The following is a 20,544-nucleotide window of genomic DNA, read 5'->3' as shown; positions in this document are numbered from 1 at the left end:
TTACAATGAAAATCTTAACCTTGTATCCACAATTATGTAGCCCTACATCATTAATGAATTTTATTGATACAGAATAATAATTGATAATAAATTTATTGATACAGAAATTATTTTTGTTGCTCACCTTCACTCTGTAAAACGTATAGGCCTGCGTTTGCACAGATTTCAGAAACATTTGGGGATGAAGGGCGACATCTTTAACGTCTACCTCTCGGTGGCTTCATATTTCAGTTACTCTGAACTGTAAAGCCCGCCAATTATGTAAATGTGCGGGGCCATCCAATGGTGACTTGTTTGGTAACCTCATGTGGTGTTGATTCGTCCTAATTAAATCAGGCAAAAACTGTTAAGTAAACAGTTAAGCGTGCATTTCCCACAGACTGACTTACAGTTCGTATGTTGAAATTGGGCAGTTGTTTCATTTACTGGCAATTATAAAATATGTTTTCAGAAACCTTGCAATTTTTTCTCCTCAAAAGAACAAACCGGAACAAACGACGTACAAGTCATGTGATTTTGCCACGCGTGGATACATCATGAAATTTCGAGAACGCTTTGCTGATAAGTTTTACCAGGTAAAATCAATGTTTTACTAATGTCTAAATACCTTTTTCTATGCCTTTGTTGTGATTAGTGTATTACATTTAAATATATCCCCATTAGACAGACAAAGAATGCAAACCACACAATATACACACAATATTTGACATATTTAAATGTCACTTTTAATTGGAAACTTTTATCCAACGTGACTTATTAATAACAATACGATATCAAAAATAAGTAATAAATAATTCCTAGTTAGTGTTATATAATTATTTCTGTTGCATAGAGTTTATGCTTTGCTTTTTGTTTCGTTTATTGATGTTTGTTTCGTTTTTGTTTGCTTTTAAAATAAAGTACAAGCAAAACAGCCATTTTTATTTAGCAGATATGTTCGCTTCATTATTAAAAACGCAACACAGATTATTTTAATCATGAATAAAGGGATTAATATGAGGGGAAATGAATGAATGAAGGAATGATTGTTTTAATTTAATAACTGTTTGGGATTTTTGCACACACTGTATGGTGATAACCCAGATGAAAGGAGAAAACTCAGAATATTATCAATGTAAGGGCTTTATTGATAAATTATTTTGTAGAAATACTTTGTTTGTTTATGTTTTCTAAATTTGTATATTCTAATATTCATATTATGGAAAATGCATAATATTGTGTAGGACTTTTATCATAGAAATTGTTTATCCAGAAGCCCTTACTACCGGAAGCACCGGGGAAGCGAAAGCCTGGGGGACGATCCATCTATTACCACCGGGAAAACATGGATTGTTGCTAAATTCTGGATAGATACGATTACAACAAGAGTCGTGTCAAGGTATCACCATTATTCAGCAGTATTGTGTTTAATGAAATATTTACAGTATAGCATTGATAGCGTCATACCTCTCATCAGCAGGGCGTGCAGCTCGCGCTTCACTCCACAGATGTTTAAGTCATCAAATCGGGAAATCAGTTTAAATGTGTGTTATTTGACACTGACAGTGCTTTGTCTGCTTTAAATAGTCTCTGTCCTGTGCAACTGAAGTGAAGTTATCTTATAATCACATCGTGCAGCTGATTTACCTTTATTAATCGATTGGGTGTGTTGGTTCCTATAGAAACGCTATTGATTGTCTAATTGGCATAAAGGAGGTTAATGTGTCCTGTAATTTTACTTCTTCACGAACAAAAAAACAAAGGCTGTCATTAATTTTTAAACAATACGTCGGCTAAAATGTCATGGAGTATTTATAGCAAGTCTTGTAAGACATATTTGGGCCAAGAATCATGTAGTGACGTACAGTAGCAAAGCCCCAAAATGCTAATCATCTTAAATTCATACGTTATATAGACCAATTCAATGAGGTCATTTCGTTGACCCATGAACATTTCCTGCTTGTTATCATACTATTTCATAACTGTAATAAGAGTCAATTCAGTCGTAGCTTAATGTTAAAACCGCTGTCATAATATTATTTATCAATATGTGGCTCTTTTCGGATTCACGGAAGCTTCAGAAATTAAAAATGTAAAACATGAAGTGATCTTTGTTATTGTTTACATCCCTCAAAATGGTCCATATGGAAAATTTCAATTTGGGGGATCAACATGATAAAAAGCTTTACCAAATTAATAGAAAATCAAATTTACCTCAATAGTAAATACCCACTGTTGTGATTAAAGATTTAGCATGTTTACAACATTTTTTAATGCTTTTCTAAGACTTCAAAGTTTTTGATGTAAAGGGATAGTGCCGGCAGCTATCTCTCTGCAACTCTCACATGGTCGCCCACTGAAGCTAAGCAGGGCTGAATCTGGATGGGAGTTTCCACATGGGAAAGCTAGGTTGCTGCCGGAGGGGGTGTTAGTGAGGCCAGCAGGGGGCGCCCAACCTGCGGTCTGTGTGGGTCCTTATGCCCCAGTATATTGATAAGTGAGACTCTCTGACCACTCTCTGTGGTCATTAAAAATCCCAGGAATCCTTCGAAAAAAGAGTAGGGGTTTAACTCCGGCATCCTGGCCAAATCTGCCCACTGGCCTCTGTCCATCATTGCCTCCTAACCTAATGGCTCCTGGTGGTGCAAAATGGCCGCTGTTGTGTCATCCAGGTGGATGCTGCACACTGGTGGTGGATGAGGAGATTTCCCCAATGTGTGTAAATCGCTTTGAGTGAGAATAGAGCTATATAAATGTAAAGGAATTATTATTATTATTATTAATTATTATAGTTTACCCCAAAACCTTCTTGTAGCTTTAAATCTTCTGTTGAACACAAAAGACAATATCTTGAAGAAAGTTGAAATTGTCATCCATAGTAGGAAAAAAATAAGATTGAAGTGAAGTACCAGTTTCCAGCATCCATTGAAGTATCTTCTTTTGTGTGTATCAGAGGAAAGAAACTCAAGCGGGTTTGGAACAAGTGCAGTGTGAGCAAATAATGACAGATCGTTTTTCAATTCTTGGGTGAAATATCCCTTTAACATCCTCCATTTTCATGGATGGACCCTGCTGTGATTATATTGAGTGTATTTTGGTTAAAAATGTGTAGCAATCTATCTGTAAAAACAGACAAAGCACTTGTGGTTCCTTAATACTGTCGATTGACTGTTAGTTTTAGTTTTTCTTTCTCTTTGATTGCTTTGCATGGCTTAATTTCCTGGTCTCAATTCATCATCCATACTAAAATCAGTACAGACTGATTTAGTCCAGAAACCAGCATCTCCACTCTGCTTAGTGTCAGAGATGTGACCTGTAACTGCCATGCCTGATGTGCTGAAAAGTGTTTAGGATGTTGTGCTTAAAGCCTGGTTTATACTTCTGCGTCAAGTGACTGGCGTAACCCACGGCGCATGCAACGCGCGTGGCTGTGCATTTATACTTCTGCGCACTGTCTCTGTCGGTCTGCATTAACACTTCCGAAACGCTAGTTGGCAGTGATGTGTAAATGTTCCTCTGTGTCGAGTTTCTTCGCTGCTTTTTTTGCTTTTCCTGAACACTTCCGGGATGTAGAAGTGGCTCAAACTCGCTCATTTTGAGGCAGGAACCGGCGGACGTGCAACAACTTTAACTATGAGGTAAACACAAAACAAAACTTTCCATCCACAGCTCCTTCACAGGACTCCACACTTGTAAACAATCGCTCCATTGGGCTAGCGGCACTCGCGCGGCTCTCAGTCCCGCCCAGACTTGTCAGCGCTACCAAGCCGACCAATCACAGAGCTTGCGCTACGCATCGTTGCGACGTGTAGTTACATTTTTTGAGAGGTGCACGTCAGCGACACCGACGGCCACAGCGAAGGGTTATGCATCAGCACCGTAGCTTACGTCGCCGTTTGACGCAGAAGTGTAAATCAGCCTTAAGGCAGGCACTCAAAGATACTTCTGTGTTTAATTACTTATTTATTACCAACCATATATTGGTATATGCACATTTTGATAATATCGATAAATTTCACCACCCTACTTTCAGGATGCATTTATAGTAGAATCAGTTATTTTCTGGAGTGAATAAATGTGACACTTCCCCAATCTCATCTGTTTGTGAAGTCTGTCGCAGTTCATGTATCAGAAGATGGGAGGCTGGAGTGTTTTTGTGAGCTGCTGTGCTTGGGCGATTCTTCTTCTTGCTCTGTTTGGTGATTCATTGGCATCTGCACCCGAGTTTGATCCGTACAGTGTTCTCGGAGTGTCTAAACATGCAAGCCTCACTGAAATCAAGAAAATGTACAAGAAACTGGCAAGAGAATGGTGAGTAATAAGGCTGAAATCTACCTGTTTTTGAGCCTGTCATTCAGTGTGTTGTTCAGTTTGAATGTTTAGGTGATGTGTGTACAGTATAATTTGTAAAGTAATATTGTCAATGTCATTTATTGTATGTATTATATGAGAGACCTGCTGTAGCTTTAACAAAAAAAATGGTTGTAATTGGATTTGCATAATAAACTTGTATTAAATAAAGTCATTTTATTTGTTAAAGGGACACTTCACCCAAAAAGAAAAATCCTGTCGTCAAGTTTACAAGTTTTAAACCCTTATCATTATGTTAAACACAAAAGAAGGTAGTTTGAAGAATGTTGGAAACCTGTAGCCATTGACTTCTAAAGTATTTGTTTTTCCTACCATAGACGTCAATGGTTACCGGTTTTCAGCTTTTTTCAGGATATTATCTTCTGTGTTCAACAGAATAAAGAAATTCATAAAAGTTTGGAAGCACTCGAGGGTAAATAGTGAGTAAATTTTCATTTTTGCGTGAACTATACTTTTAAGCTTTTAGCCTCTATACTCTCAAAGTCATTCTGCATAAAATACTGATTTTATAGATCTGCAGAAATGGCAAAAACGTCTCTTATCATGATGTACAAATGAATATTTGTTTTTACGCTTTATCCACAGGCATCCAGACAAGAACAAAAGTCCAGGTGCAGAAGACATGTTTATCAAGATCACCAAATCTTATGAGGTAGGCTGCTTTTTTTTCTAGATAGAAATAATAAAAAAAAAAAATTACAAAACACACCAGTGTTTTTTTTACAGAAATCCTACACATAAAAACTTATATAAGTTATAATGTTATTTTATAATTATTTATGGGTGGCAAATTGTATGTTAATTTATATAGATATATATATACATTTGTAGTCTGAATTATTAGCCCTTGTTTATTTTTTCCCTAATTTCTGTTTAATGAAGAGAAGATTTTTTTTAACACTTTTCTAATCATAATAGTTTTAATAACTCATTTTTAATAACCGATTTAATTTATCTTTGCCATGATGACAGTAAATAATATTTGACTAGATATCCTTCAAGACACATACTACACAGCTTAAAGTGACATTTAAAGGCTAAACTAGGTTAATTAGGTTAACTAGGCAGGTTAGGGTAATTAGGCAAGTTATTGTATAATGATGGTTTGTTCTGTAGACAGTCTGGGGAAAAAAATAGATTAAAGGGGCTAATAATTTTGTCCTTAAATTGGTTCATAAAAAAAATTTAACTGCTTTTATTCTAGCTGAAATAAAACAAATAAGACTTTCTTCAGAAGAAAAAAATATTGTCAGACATACTGTGAAAATTTCCTTGCTCTGTTAAGCATCATTTGGAAAATATAAAAAATTTAAATTAAAAAATAAAAAATAAAAAACAAAGGGGGCTATATATTTTTTTTTTTCTCTCTCTCTATAGGAAGCTTTTCAGTATTATATTTGTGCATATACATTAGTTTAGTCAGTACTGAAGCCAAATCTGGAGCTAATTTGACAAAATAACTCATTATAACGGTCTAAAATGAGTCCACCTAAATTTATGTTTATTAAAATAAAAATGTTAAAAGGATTAAAATTCAAGAGAAACAAAAAGTGTATAAAATTTTGTTGAAATTTTGTAGTTTGTAATTTTTTCCTGATATTTCGCATGAATTTACCTGTTTAAACTTTTTATTTCTAAAAATATTCAGTGACTAAAATATTATTTCAATAATATATTATTATAATAATAATATATCAATAAGATCCGTTAAATCTGTTTTGTTCAAATGCATCAAAATACATGACCTAAATTTACTGAGATATGGATAGAAATATTCATTTTCAAAATGGGGTGTACTCAACTATTCTGAGCACTGTAAATATAATTTATGGGTGACAAATTCTGTCATTGGCATAAATTGTATTAGCATATTTTATAGTATTAATTAGCCCAGTCAGTAGAGTTTTCTGTAAATGCAGGTAGTTTTTTTTTCAAGAGTTAATATAAACTGACAAAGCAACCAAACAGGGAATTTGAGAGTTTTTTTTTATTTGTTTTTCATTTCAGATGAGCAGATTCTACAACTTTACATGTTTTCCACATTACTCAGAATTGCACTCATTCAAGCGTTTGAAAATAACTTCAATAATAAGCATTCATGATTTATTTCACACAGATTTTATCAAATGAGGAGCGAAGGGCGAACTATGATCGTTTTGGTCAAATGGATGAGAATCAAAACTTTGCGCGGCCGCCGCAGGGCTTCAGACAGTATCATGACAGTTTCTACTTCGACGAATCGTTCTTTCACTTCCCTCGGACGAGTCGAGACTTCACCGAGAGCAAACATCTCCTACACTACAACCAGTACATGAATGAGGTGCTGCCGGACAGCTTCAAGAGACCCTACCTGATCAAGATCACCTCCGAGTGGTGCTTCACCTGCATTCACATCGAACCCATATGGAAGGACACTGTGCTGGAGCTGGAGCCCTTGGGTAAGTGATTTACGGTGCATACATTTGTTTGGCGTGTTTGTCCCCTCAGCTTGTCGTTTGGGCATATGTGAAACCCGCAATCACTGTCTGATCTGTGCTAAAACAATTGGTCTACACCGCCTGAATTATGGCTCGATTAAAATGAACTCTAGAGCGGTTCGGTTGTAGTACATAGTAGTTAGTCATTGTTTTTCAGTGAATTGAGAGAACACAACTTTATAATATCTGTTTGTGGTTTGAAGGAGTCGGTATCGGTGTGGTGGACATTGGATATGAGAGACAGCTGGCTAACCATCTTGGTGCTCACCGCACGCCATCCATTCTCGGTTTAGTCAATGGAAAAGTCACTTTCTTCCACTACTCTGTGGTCAGAGAACACTTGAGGCAGTTTGTGGAAAGCCTTCTGCCCCAGAGACTAGTAGAGAAGGTAGGAGGACACGTTCTCTTTGTACCTTTTGTTTTTCTCAGACTTTTCTTTCTGTTCCTTTGATTTGCTTTGCTTTTTAATCCGTTTTATTGTTCCTTTTCCTTCTTTTCCATTCTTCTATTTTCTTTCTTCACTCCCTTGTTTTGTTTCCTCATTTTCTTTGCTCTTTTCTCTTTTGATAGGATCTTCCCATTATCATCTTTCATTTAATTTCCAGTTTCCATTTCCTTTACTTCTTTTGCTTTCCTTTTCCTATTTGTTTCGTTTTCTTTTGTTCTTACTCTTTCTTTGCCTTTTCCTTGAATTCCTACCCTCATTTCTTCAGATTTTGTCATTCCCTTCCTTCTTATTTCCCTGTCCTCCACCTCCCCTTTCGTCTTTGTCCCAATTTTTCCTCCTTGATTAGTGTGGCCCTTTTCTTTTCCTTTTCTATTTTCTTTTTTTTTTCTCTACGTGTTTTTTTTTTCAAATTTCTTTCCTTCTTTCTTTTTCTTTGTTTTTTCCTCATTCCTTTTCCATTTCTATTCTTGCATCTCATTTGTCATTTTTCATCTGTTTCTCCCTTTCCATAACTTTGCCGTCTCTTCTTTTTGTCATGCCTTTTTGCTCCTTTTCTTTTTCCATTTTCTTCAAATACTATTATTCTCTTCCTTCTATTTCTATCCCTTCCTACATTTTTTCCTGCTTGTTCTCTTTGTCCCAATTTTCCTTCTTGATTTTTGCTGCCTTTTTTCATTTCCTTCCTTTTTCTCTTTACTTTGAGTGTTTTCCTTACAGTTTTTCCCTTCATTGTATTTGTTCAGTTTCTTTCCTCCTTTCCTTTTTGTTTTCCCCCTTCCTTTTCCATTTTCTTCCGTTTATCTCCTGTCATTTTTCATCTGTTTTACTTTTTCCATATTTTAACCTTTCACTTTCCCTTTACTACTTTTACTTTCCCTTTATCTCATCTCTTTTCTCTTCTTTTACATCTTTTTTCTCCCTCTCTATTTTCCTTCCTACCTTGCATTCTTCATACCCTATTAGTCTTTTCCTTTAATTTTTTTCCATTATCCACCTTTTTTCCCACCCTTTTTTCTTCCGTTTGTTTTCCTTCTTGATTTTTGTTACCTTTTTCTTTTTATCTTATTTCCTTTCCTTTTTTTCCTTCATGCTATTTAGTCAATTTCTTTCCTCCTTTTTTTCTTAGATTTTATCTCTCGATTCAATAATTGCTTTGTTGGCATGACAAATGTTACAAATGTATTGCCAAAGCATCTGTAAAGTTTACATTAAAAAACGTACATGCATGTTAAAAACATAGTAAACACAGTAAATAGTAGTATAGTGTTAAAATACAGTATAATAATTATATTAATAATTCATATTTAATAATCTCCCTTTCTCTGTATGTGTGTGTTTCTTTTTTTTAATCTTTTTCCTTTCTTTTAGGTGACCGATAGCAACTACCTCGAGTTTTTAAATAGTTGGCATGAGGAGAACAAGCCAAGAGTGATCATGTTTGATATCGCATCTAATGTCCCTCTTTTGTACAAGGTGAGCGTTTATTAAATTAATTGTTCAACTAGTCTGTCATTGTCTCAACACAAACTGTATTCTGCTCCTTTTGCTTTGCAGCTCACTGCCTTCGCCTATAAAGACTATGTGAGGTTTGGATATGTGGATATGGGCCTGACTGAGACCTCCAAAGTCGTGCAGAGATTCAACATTAACACATATGCGCCAACAATGCTCCTGTTTAAAGAGAACACTGAGAAACCTGCTGATGTTATACAGGTAACACCCTGCTAACAAATTCAATGTAAACAATGTAAAACTGTGTACAAGGTTAGTTTTTTTTCTCCACGAATGCATCACACTTCATTTAAGGAATAAATTCTTGCTCTTAACAAACCCTTAATTTTGCTTTCCGCCTCAAGAATCGTATAATTTGTTGCTTATTATTAGTTGTTTAATCTAAAGATTTTATTTTAAATTTTTAGAAATGGCTTCTTAATAATCAGCAGGCTCTTTGATGTTTTTGTGGTTGTTTTTTGTCGTCCATTTGGGTATTTTTATTGGTGTAGACCTTTAAAATCTGTCTAAGGGACCACCAAAGAAAACCTATCTTTAGGCAAATTTGGGTACATTTATGTTCTTGGGCCACATTGATTAATGTACACTGTCCCTTGTTGTAAAATATACAAATAAACAATAAAGGTGGTAGTAGTAGGGATGAGTACCGAAACCCTATGTAACCTCTATGTAACGGTTCTAATTTCTCATTTCTGACTTATTTCGGTGCCAATGGTGCAGCGACAACAAGCATCAAGGGTTGCATCAAAGGCACAGATAGTAGGGGTTGAGGGCACATAGAATCAACTTAAAGGGAAAGACATCATCTGGCACTTTCAGTGACTACGTTTACATGGACATCAGTAATATAAGTATTTGTCTTAATCTGAATAAGACAATAATACGATTAACAGTAATATGAATAAAGTGTTTACATGAGTTGCTTTTTGTATCCCGGTTTACATGTTAAAGCACATAAGTCGATTAACGTCTTTGCGTCACCACACTATCCAGCGTTTCATGTCATTTCAGGTGTTTAATTATTTATTTTTCGACTTTAACTTCAGTTTGACAGTTTCACTTTCATTCGGGAACATTTCATGCATGCCCCCATGACAAACTGAGGAATTGGATGTGAGTATTTTTTGTCAAATAAAAAGTTTTTCTAAAGTCATTCAACATAATTTTGTGGCTCAAAAGTATCAGTTCAGGCACCGGTACCTTTTTAAAAGTATTTTTTTAGCACGAAAGTATCTAAATAACCCCAAATTATTCCCAACCCTGGGTAGTAGTGAAGTTTAGATATTGGGTAGGGCAAGAAATGATGAATGTGTTATTTGTTATTACTAACAAACAATCAATATGTTTATAAGTAGCATGCCAATAAGCAGCTAGTTTAAAGTGAGAATTGGTCTTGTATTAAATGTATTACTGACTAATCTTTTTTTTATTCCTAGGCAAGAGGAATGAAAAAGCAGATCCTTGACGAGTTTGTGTCAAATAATCGTTTTCTTCTGGTGCCGCGTCTGGTGAATCAGAAACTCTTTGATGAGCTGTGTCCTGTTAAACAGTTCCACCGTCGCAGGAAGTAAGCAATCTCACATAACTGTTGACCTTTTCTTTCGTATTGTGATGCAGTTCCTAGAGAAACGTCATATTAAATGAGAAAACAGTGGGTGTGGCTTGTTTTTTCTACTGCAAGTTGATTGGGTGTACTCAAGTAGGCATTTCATTCAAAAAGATGAGGAAAATGGTTTGGGAAGATTTATTACAACCTAACAGACTCCTCCTGCTCATCGTTTCTGTTTGTTGTCAAAACTGATAGCTGGCGGGGCGTGGTTAAGTATGTTAGCCACACCCAATACCTGAGACATGCGTAATCTTAGAATTTAACTAAAACAAACAGCAAGTGCATTTTCAGATTTCATTCATTCATTTATTTTCTTGTCGGCTTAGTCCCTTTATTAGTCCGGGGTCGCCACAGTGGAATGAACCGCCAACTTATCCAGCAAGTTTTTACGTAGCGGATGCCCTTCCAGCTGCAACCCATCTCTGGGAAACATACACACACATACACTACGGACAACTTTAGCCTACCCAATTCACCTGTACCGCATGTCTTTGGACTGTGGGGGAAACCGGAGCACCCGGAGGAAACCCATGCAAATGCAGGGAGAATATGCAAACTCCACACAGAAACGCCAACTGAGCCAATGATCAAACCAGCGACCTTCTTGCTGAGAGGCGACAGCACTAACTACTGCGCCACTGCTTCGCCCTTTTCAGATTTCAATTAAAGATTAAAAGGGCAAACTATTGTTTTTTTCTTGATAACATGCACAGAATAATTGTTCACAAAGCTAGCAATGTGAGCTAACAAAGTTATTGTGGTTAGTTTTGATTTCATTTGGGTGTTGGTTAACTTTTGAGACTTCATCTTCTCGCTTTCTCTCTGCTCAACAGGTACTGTGTTCTGCTGGTTACTGGTGAAGGAGAGCAGTTTGTGTCCGTGAACGAAGCCTTCTTTGACTTTGCTTCCTCCAACACTAAGGAAGTTCTCCGGTTCGCTTATGTTGATCAGAGACAACAGCAACCTCTTTGTGACACCCTACTCAAGAAAGACGACACAACCCCTCCACAGGTCAGAGATGGTATTGTCCTCATCCACACATTAACTGTTTCCATCCATGAATAAGCCAACGGACCGACTAAATTGTACAAAAAATAAATTAATTAATCTGAAATGTTGTTTTGGTCATTCTGAAATCCCTCAGCCAAAGTCTGTCATCACAGTGCTTCAGTATTATTGTCTCCAGAACTGTCTTAGGGTGCTTTCACATCTGTAGTTCTCTTTATTTGGTCCGGACCAAGGGTAATAACTGATACATTGTTGCATTTTCTGCTGTCTTTGGGTCGTTTTCACACCACACTGCTGGCTTTGGTCCGAACCAGTTGAAACGAACCAAAATGCAGTCATCTGACAAAATCCACATCTCTCATTGGCCAGATATTGTCGAACATATTTCCTAAACTGCTTATTGATTGGTCAGAATTCACGTGTGGGAAAGTGCCAGTGAACTCCTGCAATTAAACAAAACATTTTACTCTGGAGGGATGACTGCGCTGGCTGATTGTATCCCTGCTTTAGAAAAACTATACATTACGAAAATTAAGCGCGGCCGCGGCTGGAAAACAGTGTTTAATGTATCACTCATCACTTCAGGAGGAGCCGTGAATCAATTTAGCTAAACTGCGACATGGTCATCTTGTGGAAATAATACCAATGATCCATCAGGTAATGTTTTCCCCTCTCTCTCTATCTGTTGGTAAAGCGCTGTCAACAAATATTTTCCTCCATATCCCATAATGCACAGCGCATCGGCCTACGGCAGCTGGATTAGTCCAAAACGCACAGTACTTTTTGCGGTTGGACCTGTTTTAGTACGGATCATATTCTCACCACAAACGAACCGCTCCAGGGTTCGTTTGAAAGCGTACCGAGACCACCTCTTCAAGCAGGTCTCGGTACGCTTCTTTGGTCCGCTTTTGGTGCGCACTCGAGTACGATTGCTGCATTCTCACCTGCCCAAACGAACCGCACCAAGAGGGAAAACGAACTCTAGTGCGATTCAATCGAACTAAATAAGGCAGGTGGGAAAGCACCCTTAAGCATCTGCCCTCCCAAAGAGCGCCTCAAACCTCCAAAAGCCATAGCACGTTCATTGCGTTTTGTCTTTATCTTCTGAGGCACAAATCATTAATTATATTAATAAAAGGCCCACATTGGCTTCTCCTACAGCAGCAAATGCCATTTTTCTTTTTGATATTTGGCGCCAGTTTCTCAGGAAGTGACAATTTTTTTCTCCGTGACTCATTGGATTGAAACAGTTCTTAATTTGAAAATGTTTTATGCAATAATCAAATTTTACGCATAAGTCTACGTTACATCTTTGTATGGAACCCGCTACTGTCACCTTGTTTTGTTGCCTCATGAGTTGATTGCTTTTGTGCATGTGACCACAGGTGATTATCTTGGAGAGACGTAGCACTTCAGGACGGGTGTTATATCGGACAGTGACGGGCGGATGGAACGGCAGTGATGATGATAAGCATCGCCTCCATGAGCAGCTTGAGCTTCTGCAAAGAGACCCCTCCTACCTTACCCATGATGCCATGCTGCCTGAACTTAACAATGAGTTTGCTTCTGTGAGTCTTATAGAGGATACAAGGCATAATTCACTCAAAAATTAATACTATTTTGTTTCTTTTTTTATGTTGAACACAAAAGAAGATATTTTGAAGAATGTAAGAAAGCGGTAACCATTGACTTCCAAGGTAGGAAAAACAAATACTATGAAAGTCAATGATTACAGGTTTCCAGCTTTCTTCCAGATATCTTCTTTTTTGTGTTGGGAGAGTAAACGATGGCTCAATTTTCCGTTTTGGGTAAACTTTTCATTATAATGGAAGTCAGTGGGGCAAAAACAGCCCCAAACATAACGAAAGGGGAGTCAATTTAAACAGTACACAAAGGTTAAAGATATTTACATTGCCTAGAAAGTGCAGAAATACTGAGTTTTTATTGGAAATGATAGTAAAAGAAATGATTACACAATAATAAGGTTGTTTTCTATTTTTATTCCAGATGTTTCTGATTCAGTGGATAAACACCGCATATGATTACCTGGCTCAGTTTTACTTTGATCTTCTCTACTCTAACTGGTGAGCACAGTTCTCTGTACTCGAGTTATCTCATTTACGGTGACATATTTCTAAGAACTCCTCAAATGAACACAGATAACATGTTGTTTACCTTATTGTAATTTTATAAATGTTTTGTTTTTACGTCATATAAATGTCTTTCTGTATGTCTAGTTCAGCGACAACTAAGTTACATACTTTAGAAATTGATATAATTGGTTAAATTGCTACAGAAAGGGTTGCATGTGAGAAGGTCAGCTCATGCTGATTGCTTATTTTAACTGATTTACATATCTATTATAGGGTCTTTATGACTGAAATTAACATATTCTGTTACATTTATGAAATTGGTGACTCTAAAAACTCTGATTAAAAGAGTGACATTTCTAATTACTGTAATTACAGTTACAAATTAAATACAAAAAAAAAATACAAACATAAAAGTAAAACAAAACAAAAAGCAATCAGAAAAATTAGTTCACAATGAAATGACTCAAGGTGAAAGTACCAAACTACTGAAATGCGTTAATACTTCAAATGAAAGGTCTTTTTTGGTGCTGCAGCTTAAAGACGCCTCTCATTTAAGGAATGAAGTCACATGCATTGCTGAGTTTTTCCACAAACTTCAACAGAGTATAAAAATCTTGATGGTTCTGTGGGTCTCGTCTCAAATCTGAGCTTTATTTTGTTCTATATTGGATTATATTGGAGTCAGGTGATTGGCTGGGCCATTCTACAGCTTGATTTTCTTTCTCTGAATTCATTTGAGAGTCTCCTTGTCTGTGTTTTGGATCATTGTCTTGCTGAAATGTCCACCCTGGTTTCATCTTCATTCTCCTGCTAATGTGAATGTTGGACTGAAGCAGCTGATATTCATTTACACTGAGGAAGGGCAGAGGCTTGCTAAAGAACTACTGAGAGATTTCAGCTGCTGTCTGGGCTTTCACTGCTTTTCTACACCTTTCTTCATGTGTTCAATACATTTTCCCTGTGTTATTTCATTTTATTACACATAAATTCATTTGTAAACTAAATAGTTTTGTTTTCTCTGCATATATGGACTTTTTTAATTGTTACCAACATCTGGGGAAAATCAACTGCACCTTTAGAAATATGTTTTCTGAGAAAAATGGCTTGTGCGTTTGTTTTGCGGGCACAATCACAAACACTGTAGTCAAGATCCATCCTTGGATTAATATATTTCATCAGTGACGTGGTTTCAGTGCAGATTTATTTTGCTTAAAAAACAGAACCAATGGAGAATTTAATCTCAAAATTGTTAATGAAATTCATATTTTTAAATAAATGAAACTAAATAAGTTTACATTTGTCATTTGTTTGTCCCAGGCGTGAGATGATGCCTGTTCTGTCGCTGATCTTCTCGGCTCTTTTCATCCTGTTCGGGACTGTAATCATTCAGGCCTTCAGGTTGGAGTCACAATTTGGTTAGATTTTTTCCCAAGCACATTTTTAAGTCCAGTTGTGCATTTACTTGTATTTGTTATGCTGAACAGTGACTCTGGGGAGGAAAAACCAACCAAACAAAAGGCCACAGAGTCACCAAAGACACCGGAGAGCTCTCCAGGCCCAGAAAGCACTTCAAGGTGAGGCCCGAAAATTTTTTTATTGCACATTGAAATGATATACAGTGGTGTGAAAAAGTGTTTGCCCCCTTACAGATTTATTATTTTTAAGCATGTTTGTCACACTTTAATGTTTCAGATCATCAAACTAATTTTATTATTAGTCAAAAATAACACATCATGCAGTTTTTAAATGAAGGTTATTGTTTTTAAGACAAAAAGCAAACCTACATAGTCTTGAGTCCTTAGTGTGAAAAAGTATTTGCCCCTTGTTAAAACGTAATTCTGGATTGTCACATCTGAGTTCAATTTCTCCAGCAACATCCAGGCCTGATTACTGCCACACCTGTTTGCAATCAAGAAATCACTTAAATAGGGCCCTTCTGACAAAGTGAAGTAGACCAAAAGATCCTCAAATGCTAGACATCATGCTGAGATTTTGAGCCCATATGTGAATATCAGGATTGCACTGAGAGCTGTTGTTTTTTTTCCTGTTCCAGTCGTCCACCTAAGAAGAATTTTGTGGAGGTGACAGAGCTGACAGACATCACCTACATGAGCAACTTAGTCCGGTTAAAGCCTGGTCACATCAACGTGGTGCTGATCCTCACTGATGCTTCTAAACAAGTGCTGCTCAGGAAGTTTGCCAAAGAAGTATACTCATTCTCAGGGTAAGACCTGTTTGTGCATTTGAGAAAACATTAAAATCTGTTTCTGGAGATCAACCTTCTTTCAGGGGAAAGGAAGCACTCAGTCAAGTTCACATTACTTTGTAAATTGATTTCCACATAAATGAAAATATATTAAACAAACTGGATTGATGTAACTATTTAGAAAAAAACAGCATGTTTTACTATAGATTTTAGACCTATGGTGCTGCCATCTTGGAATGTCGCTGTGTCTGACGAAGTTGGTTCCGTTCCCTCAGCTGAACAGATACAGTGGAAGTAATAGACTGAACATGGAGACTGCAAAGCCTAATTTAACCCAATGCGTGAAGTTGTGGCTGTGGGATTGGTGCAAATACAAACATCAGATGTGTGTCTAATATAAAAATATTAATTTATTCTATTTTTCTTTTTTTTCTCTTTTAATAACCCATTATTTGATGTGCTTTGCTCCACACTCTGTTTTATGCTGCCTGACTGCCTTATGATTCCTTTTTTAATATTAAGATATTTTCTTAAAAATCTAAATATATATTTTCCTGCCAGGGTTGCTTATTTCACACTCCCTCGCCTGAACTTGCTGTGAGACGGAGAAAATGAAAGCACATCAACACTGAGGAAAAATAAGATGCTCAAGTCATAATCTTTAAAATAATGATAGGTTACAAAATTATCAAATATGTTTATTTGTGAATTTGTGTAATTGTTTTACACATTGTATATTTGTGAAAATATATATAGATTAGTTAATACAACAATTAAAGTAAAGCATTCTTATTTTCCTCAGAGTAAAACAAATCATCCACTTGTATAGTTGAGTATTGGAAGGGCACAAATAAAAATTAATTTTTGTATTTTTTTTCTTGGAAAAATTACTTTTTGAAAAGAATTTCATTTGCTGTAATTTTTTACTTAATTTTAATGAGTATTTTGTTGGTCAGTTATCTATAAACAAGAATAACGAATAACATTTGAGGTGATGAGCTTCAAAACATGTCTGCTATATGCGCCAAAACACGAATTGCCATGAGATTGTGTTGGTTTGTTAAATAAAATAATAATCTAGCCTAAATAAAATTAAAGTGAAATATTCAGTTTCAGAGAAGCCTATATTAAACTGTTTTCACTATTAATGATGAATTTTAATATGCAGGAAATACTTTTACAATGTATTCGAAGCTCTGAACATTTTCCCAGATTACCTCAGAAGAAGCTCTGTTGGAAGAATGAGAGAACTCACAAACTCATTGTGAGAATGAAGATGTCTGCATATATGTGCCAGTTACATAAAACTGCTTAAAACACTTTAATATTTTAGAAAGTGTAGTTAAAGTTTGCATAATCAATGATTGATCTTGTCCACTGGTGACCAACCCATAAGTAGGCCCACACGGAATTTGCGCGCGCAGAATTCCGCAGATTTTCCACAGATTTCTGCAGATTTTTAGCCCATCATTAATTCTATTTATTTACTTGCGTAAATGTGTATATCTGAATTTATTCCGTTTTTATTCAGTAATTTATTACTTTTTATTTAATATATTAAGGTTTTAGTTATCATACTCCGCTGGATATTCCTAAAATAATTCCGCAGAAATCCGCAGGTTTTTACCAAAATCCTCCGCAGAAATAGCAAAAAACGTCTGCAGATTCCGTCTGGCCCTGCCCATAAGTAATTATGCAGCCTATTTTTAAATACCTGACCGGTGCTTTTAACTGAAGCACCCACTAAGATAACTGAGAAGTTATGTGCTCCTATTGCACAGCGTCACAGACGTGACCAAACTCGTCATCAAGAACGAGAAAAAATTAAACATGCTAGACTTTCTGTGATGGTGTCACAGACATGGTGTCGGTTTACGTAAACCATGCCACATTACACGAGAAGAAACGATTGAATCTTGTGTCACAACGCCCATTTGTCAATTACGAATCCCTACGAAACCCAACGTCAAGGAAATCTTGCTGAAATTGTGCCACATTTGTCTGATCTGACCGGGGCTTAACAGGTCCGAGTTAGGTGTGTGCACAGCATTTATAGGTCTTTTTGGGTTCCGATCTGAACTTTCAGACCAATGAAGACCTCTATTGTACATTACCTGTTTTTTCTGGTAGGCAGTGTCCCATTTTAGACTAACCTGCCAGTGGGAAAGCACCCTGAACAAAACGAAGGAACTGTTTTGAGCATTTCAAGCCTTTTCTAAAGTCCTACAACTAAATTCACTTCCCGCTTGCAGGTCTCAGAATCTCCACTACTCCTTTCTAAATGTGGACAAGCACCGCCAATGGATGGACTCCCTCATGGAGTCTGCTCCCGACGCCAGGTCGGATGAAGAGGAAGAGGTGGAGGACCCCAGCACCAACAAATTAGACCACACGGGCCACGTCCTGGCGCTCAACGGCCACAAGAAGTACTTCTGCGTATTCAGACCCGTGTTTACAGGTGAGGAAGCTGAACGTAGCAGGTACTCGGATGACGATGCAGCGACCGGAGGAACCAGCAGAACCTCAAGGTCCCGTTCAAGTTCCCGTCAGAAGGCCACGACTCTGGAGATCCACCACAAACTGGACCGACTGGGCCTGTGGATGGAGCGGCTCATGGAGGGAACTCTACCAAGGCACTACGTTTCAGCCTGGCCCGGTATGGACACCATCACACCGCAGAAATAAGACTATACCCATAGCAGGAGATGTCGAATTCTAGACCTTTTTCAATCTCGATTACATGGTCGTTTTTAAAAGATGTTAAGTTATTTTGTGAAATGCACTGGTTATGAGAGGATATTTAGAGCAGTGTTTCCCAACTCTGTTCCTGAAGGCACACCAACAGTACACACTTCCTAATCAAACACACCTGAATCAACTCATCAGAACATTAGAAAGTCTCCAAAACATGAAGTTAATGAGTCAGATAGGGGAGACGTCCAAAATATGTTGGTGTGCCTTCAGGAACAGGGTTGGGGAAACACTGATTTAGAGCACAATTTGCCTGTTTGCTGCTTTCGAGGTTAAACTCAATTCCCATCTGCCAGTGTAGGCTCGTTTCATTACTGTACGGATGCCGATACCCAGATAAAGCCACTCTGTGTAGCTTTGAATAGGGCTAAATGTGTCTTTACACTGCTGGGGGATTGGCGGCCATTGCGCTACTTTATAATTTGGGCCTTCGATTTGGTCCTGACTTAAGAGAAGCTTGTATTAAAGGGATAGTTGACCCAAAAACTGAACGTTCTGTCATCATTTACTCAGCATTCAATTGTTAAAACCTGTTGGACATTCTCCTCTTGAACACAAAAAAACATTGACTTACTATGGAAGTCAATGGTTTTCAACTTTCTTCAAAATAGCTTCTTTTGTGTTCAGAATAAATTCATTAAGGCTTGAAACTGCTTGAATGTGAGTAAATTGTGGATAAATTACCATTTTTGGGTGAACTATACCTAATTTAAGGTTACTCATCAGCCTTTTTTTGCAGTCGGAGTCGTTATTTGGATTATAGAGATTAAAATGTGTGTGCGTGTGTCTGTATGTGTACGAAAGGTTTCGTTAACCCAATTTCCTTATGCAAAATCTCAATTTACTAAACCGTGCTGCATGAAGAGTTCACTATATTGCATTATAAATACAATCCTTTAATGCCGTTTGTGCATGTGCTGCCTTTTTATCAGACACCATAGTTACTTTAGTCGATTAATTCATGTTTTGCACTTTGAAAGACTCGCTTATCTTTCATTCCTAAACTCCATATTTAAATAGAGACTCTAAATGCATCTGAATCATCACAACCGGTTGAATAAGATTAAGAATGTCTGTAGATCATGGGTCTCGATTCCTGGAGGGCCGCAGCGCTGCACAGTTTGGCTCCAACCCTAATCAAACACAGCTAATGCTACTAATCAAGGTGTTCGAGACTCTTTTAAACAACTTGATTAAGTGATCAGCTGTGCTTGATTTTTGACCGCTGCGTCCCTTCAGGAATCCAGCTTTGAGACCTATGCTGTAGATCAGGCGTGTCCAAATTCGGTCCTGGAGGGCCGGTGTCCGGCAAAGTTTAGTTCTAACCACAATCAGACACACCTGGGCTAGCTAATCAAGCTTTAACTAGGCTTTCTAGAAACATCCTTGCAGGTGTGTTGAGGCAAGTTGGAGCTAAAATCTGCAGGATACTTACCCTCCAGGACCGAGTTTGGACATCACTGTGTAGATCAGGGGTGTCAAACTCAATCCCTGGGGGGCCGAAGCCCTGCACAGTTTAGCTCCAACCCTGCTCCAACACACTTACCTGTAGGTTTCAAACAAGCCTGAAGGACTCAATTAGTTTGATCAGGTGTGTTTAATTAGGGTTGGAACTAAACTGTGCAGAGCTGTGGCCCTTTTGGAACCTAGTTTGACACCTGTGGCATAGATCATCAGTTGGTGGTTTCTTTTAAAGGGGTAGTTCACCCAATAATGAACGTTTTCTCATTATTTACTCACATTCAGCTAATTCTAAACTGAATTTTTTTCTTCTGTTAAACACAAAAGATGATATTCTGAAGAATGTTGGGGTTAAAAAAGCAGCCATTGACATCTATAATAGGAACAAAACGTGTATATATAATGGAAGTGAATGGCTGTTATTTCATAACATTCTTCAGTATCTGTCTTTGTGTTCAGCAGAAGAAGAAAACTGGAGGATGACTAAATGATTTTTCATTTTGGGTGTACTGTCTCTTTAAGAAAATGACTTTTTATGTTGCACTATTTTGTGGTTGATTTATATATCATGTTCATTGTTTAAATAATAATAATGATGATAATAATAATAAAGTTTGTACTGTAGCAGT

At 37.1% G+C, this 20,544-nt stretch overlaps 1 protein-coding gene and 1 long non-coding RNA gene across 24 annotated transcripts in view; one reads left to right on the top strand and one right to left on the bottom strand.

Annotated features, from left to right (window-relative positions):
• LOC147834628 (uncharacterized) overlaps positions 1–1,649 on the bottom strand; it is a 282,404-nt gene extending 280,755 nt beyond the window's left edge. For 9 of the 12 annotated variants that reach the window (XR_015502273.1, XR_015502270.1, XR_015502272.1 and 6 more), the window contains exon 1: positions 125–512. This is a non-coding gene — a long non-coding RNA (uncharacterized LOC147834628). Of the gene's footprint in view, positions 1–124; positions 513–1,446 lie in introns of those variants that run through there. The other 3 variants (XR_015502279.1, XR_015502278.1, XR_015502280.1) reach the window with 3 other exon arrangements.
• Positions 1,255–20,539, top strand: dnajc16l (DnaJ (Hsp40) homolog, subfamily C, member 16 like). Of its 12 annotated transcripts, none has more exons than XR_015502267.1 (17): positions 1,255–1,378; positions 4,090–4,290; positions 4,936–5,002; positions 6,467–6,788; positions 7,031–7,215; positions 8,644–8,748; positions 8,830–8,988; positions 10,224–10,354; positions 11,230–11,407; positions 12,790–12,972; positions 13,412–13,488; positions 14,815–14,895; positions 14,982–15,071; positions 15,551–15,721; positions 17,956–18,475; positions 18,674–19,506; positions 19,897–20,539. XR_015502267.1 is itself a non-coding variant. In XM_087273123.1 (15 exons), the coding sequence occupies exons 2-15, from the start codon at positions 4,103–4,105 to the stop codon at positions 18,386–18,388; spliced, it is 2,370 nt and encodes a 789-aa protein (XP_087129249.1). In that variant the 5' UTR covers positions 1,255–1,378; positions 4,090–4,102; the 3' UTR covers positions 18,389–20,539. The 12 variants fall into 12 exon arrangements, 2 of the variants coding, with proteins under 2 accessions (XP_087129249.1, XP_087129250.1); XR_015502264.1 differs by having other exon boundaries at positions 18,674–19,728; XR_015502265.1 differs by having other exon boundaries at positions 17,956–18,511.
• Positions 20,540–20,544: the final 5 nt, after the last annotated feature.

The sequence above is a fragment of the Danio rerio genome, chromosome 11 (genome assembly GCF_052040795.2).
Source record: "Danio rerio strain M-AB ecotype USA chromosome 11, GRCz13ab, whole genome shotgun sequence".
NCBI lineage: Eukaryota > Metazoa > Chordata > Actinopteri > Cypriniformes > Danionidae > Danio > Danio rerio.
This window is presented reverse-complemented; position numbering and strand designations above follow the sequence as displayed.

Bases quoted from the DNA above. Each gene is read 5' to 3' on its own strand.
- dnajc16l (XM_087273123.1), top strand. From the start codon at position 4,103: ATGTATCAGAAGATGGGAGGCTGGAGTGTTTTTGTGAGCTGCTGTGCT. The intron at 4,291-4,935 runs GTGAGTAATAAG...CTTTATCCACAG, and splicing joins AAGAAACTGGCAAGAGAATG to GCATCCAGACAAGAACAAAA. The intron at 8,989-10,223 runs GTAACACCCTGC...TTTTATTCCTAG, and splicing joins AACCTGCTGATGTTATACAG to GCAAGAGGAATGAAAAAGCA.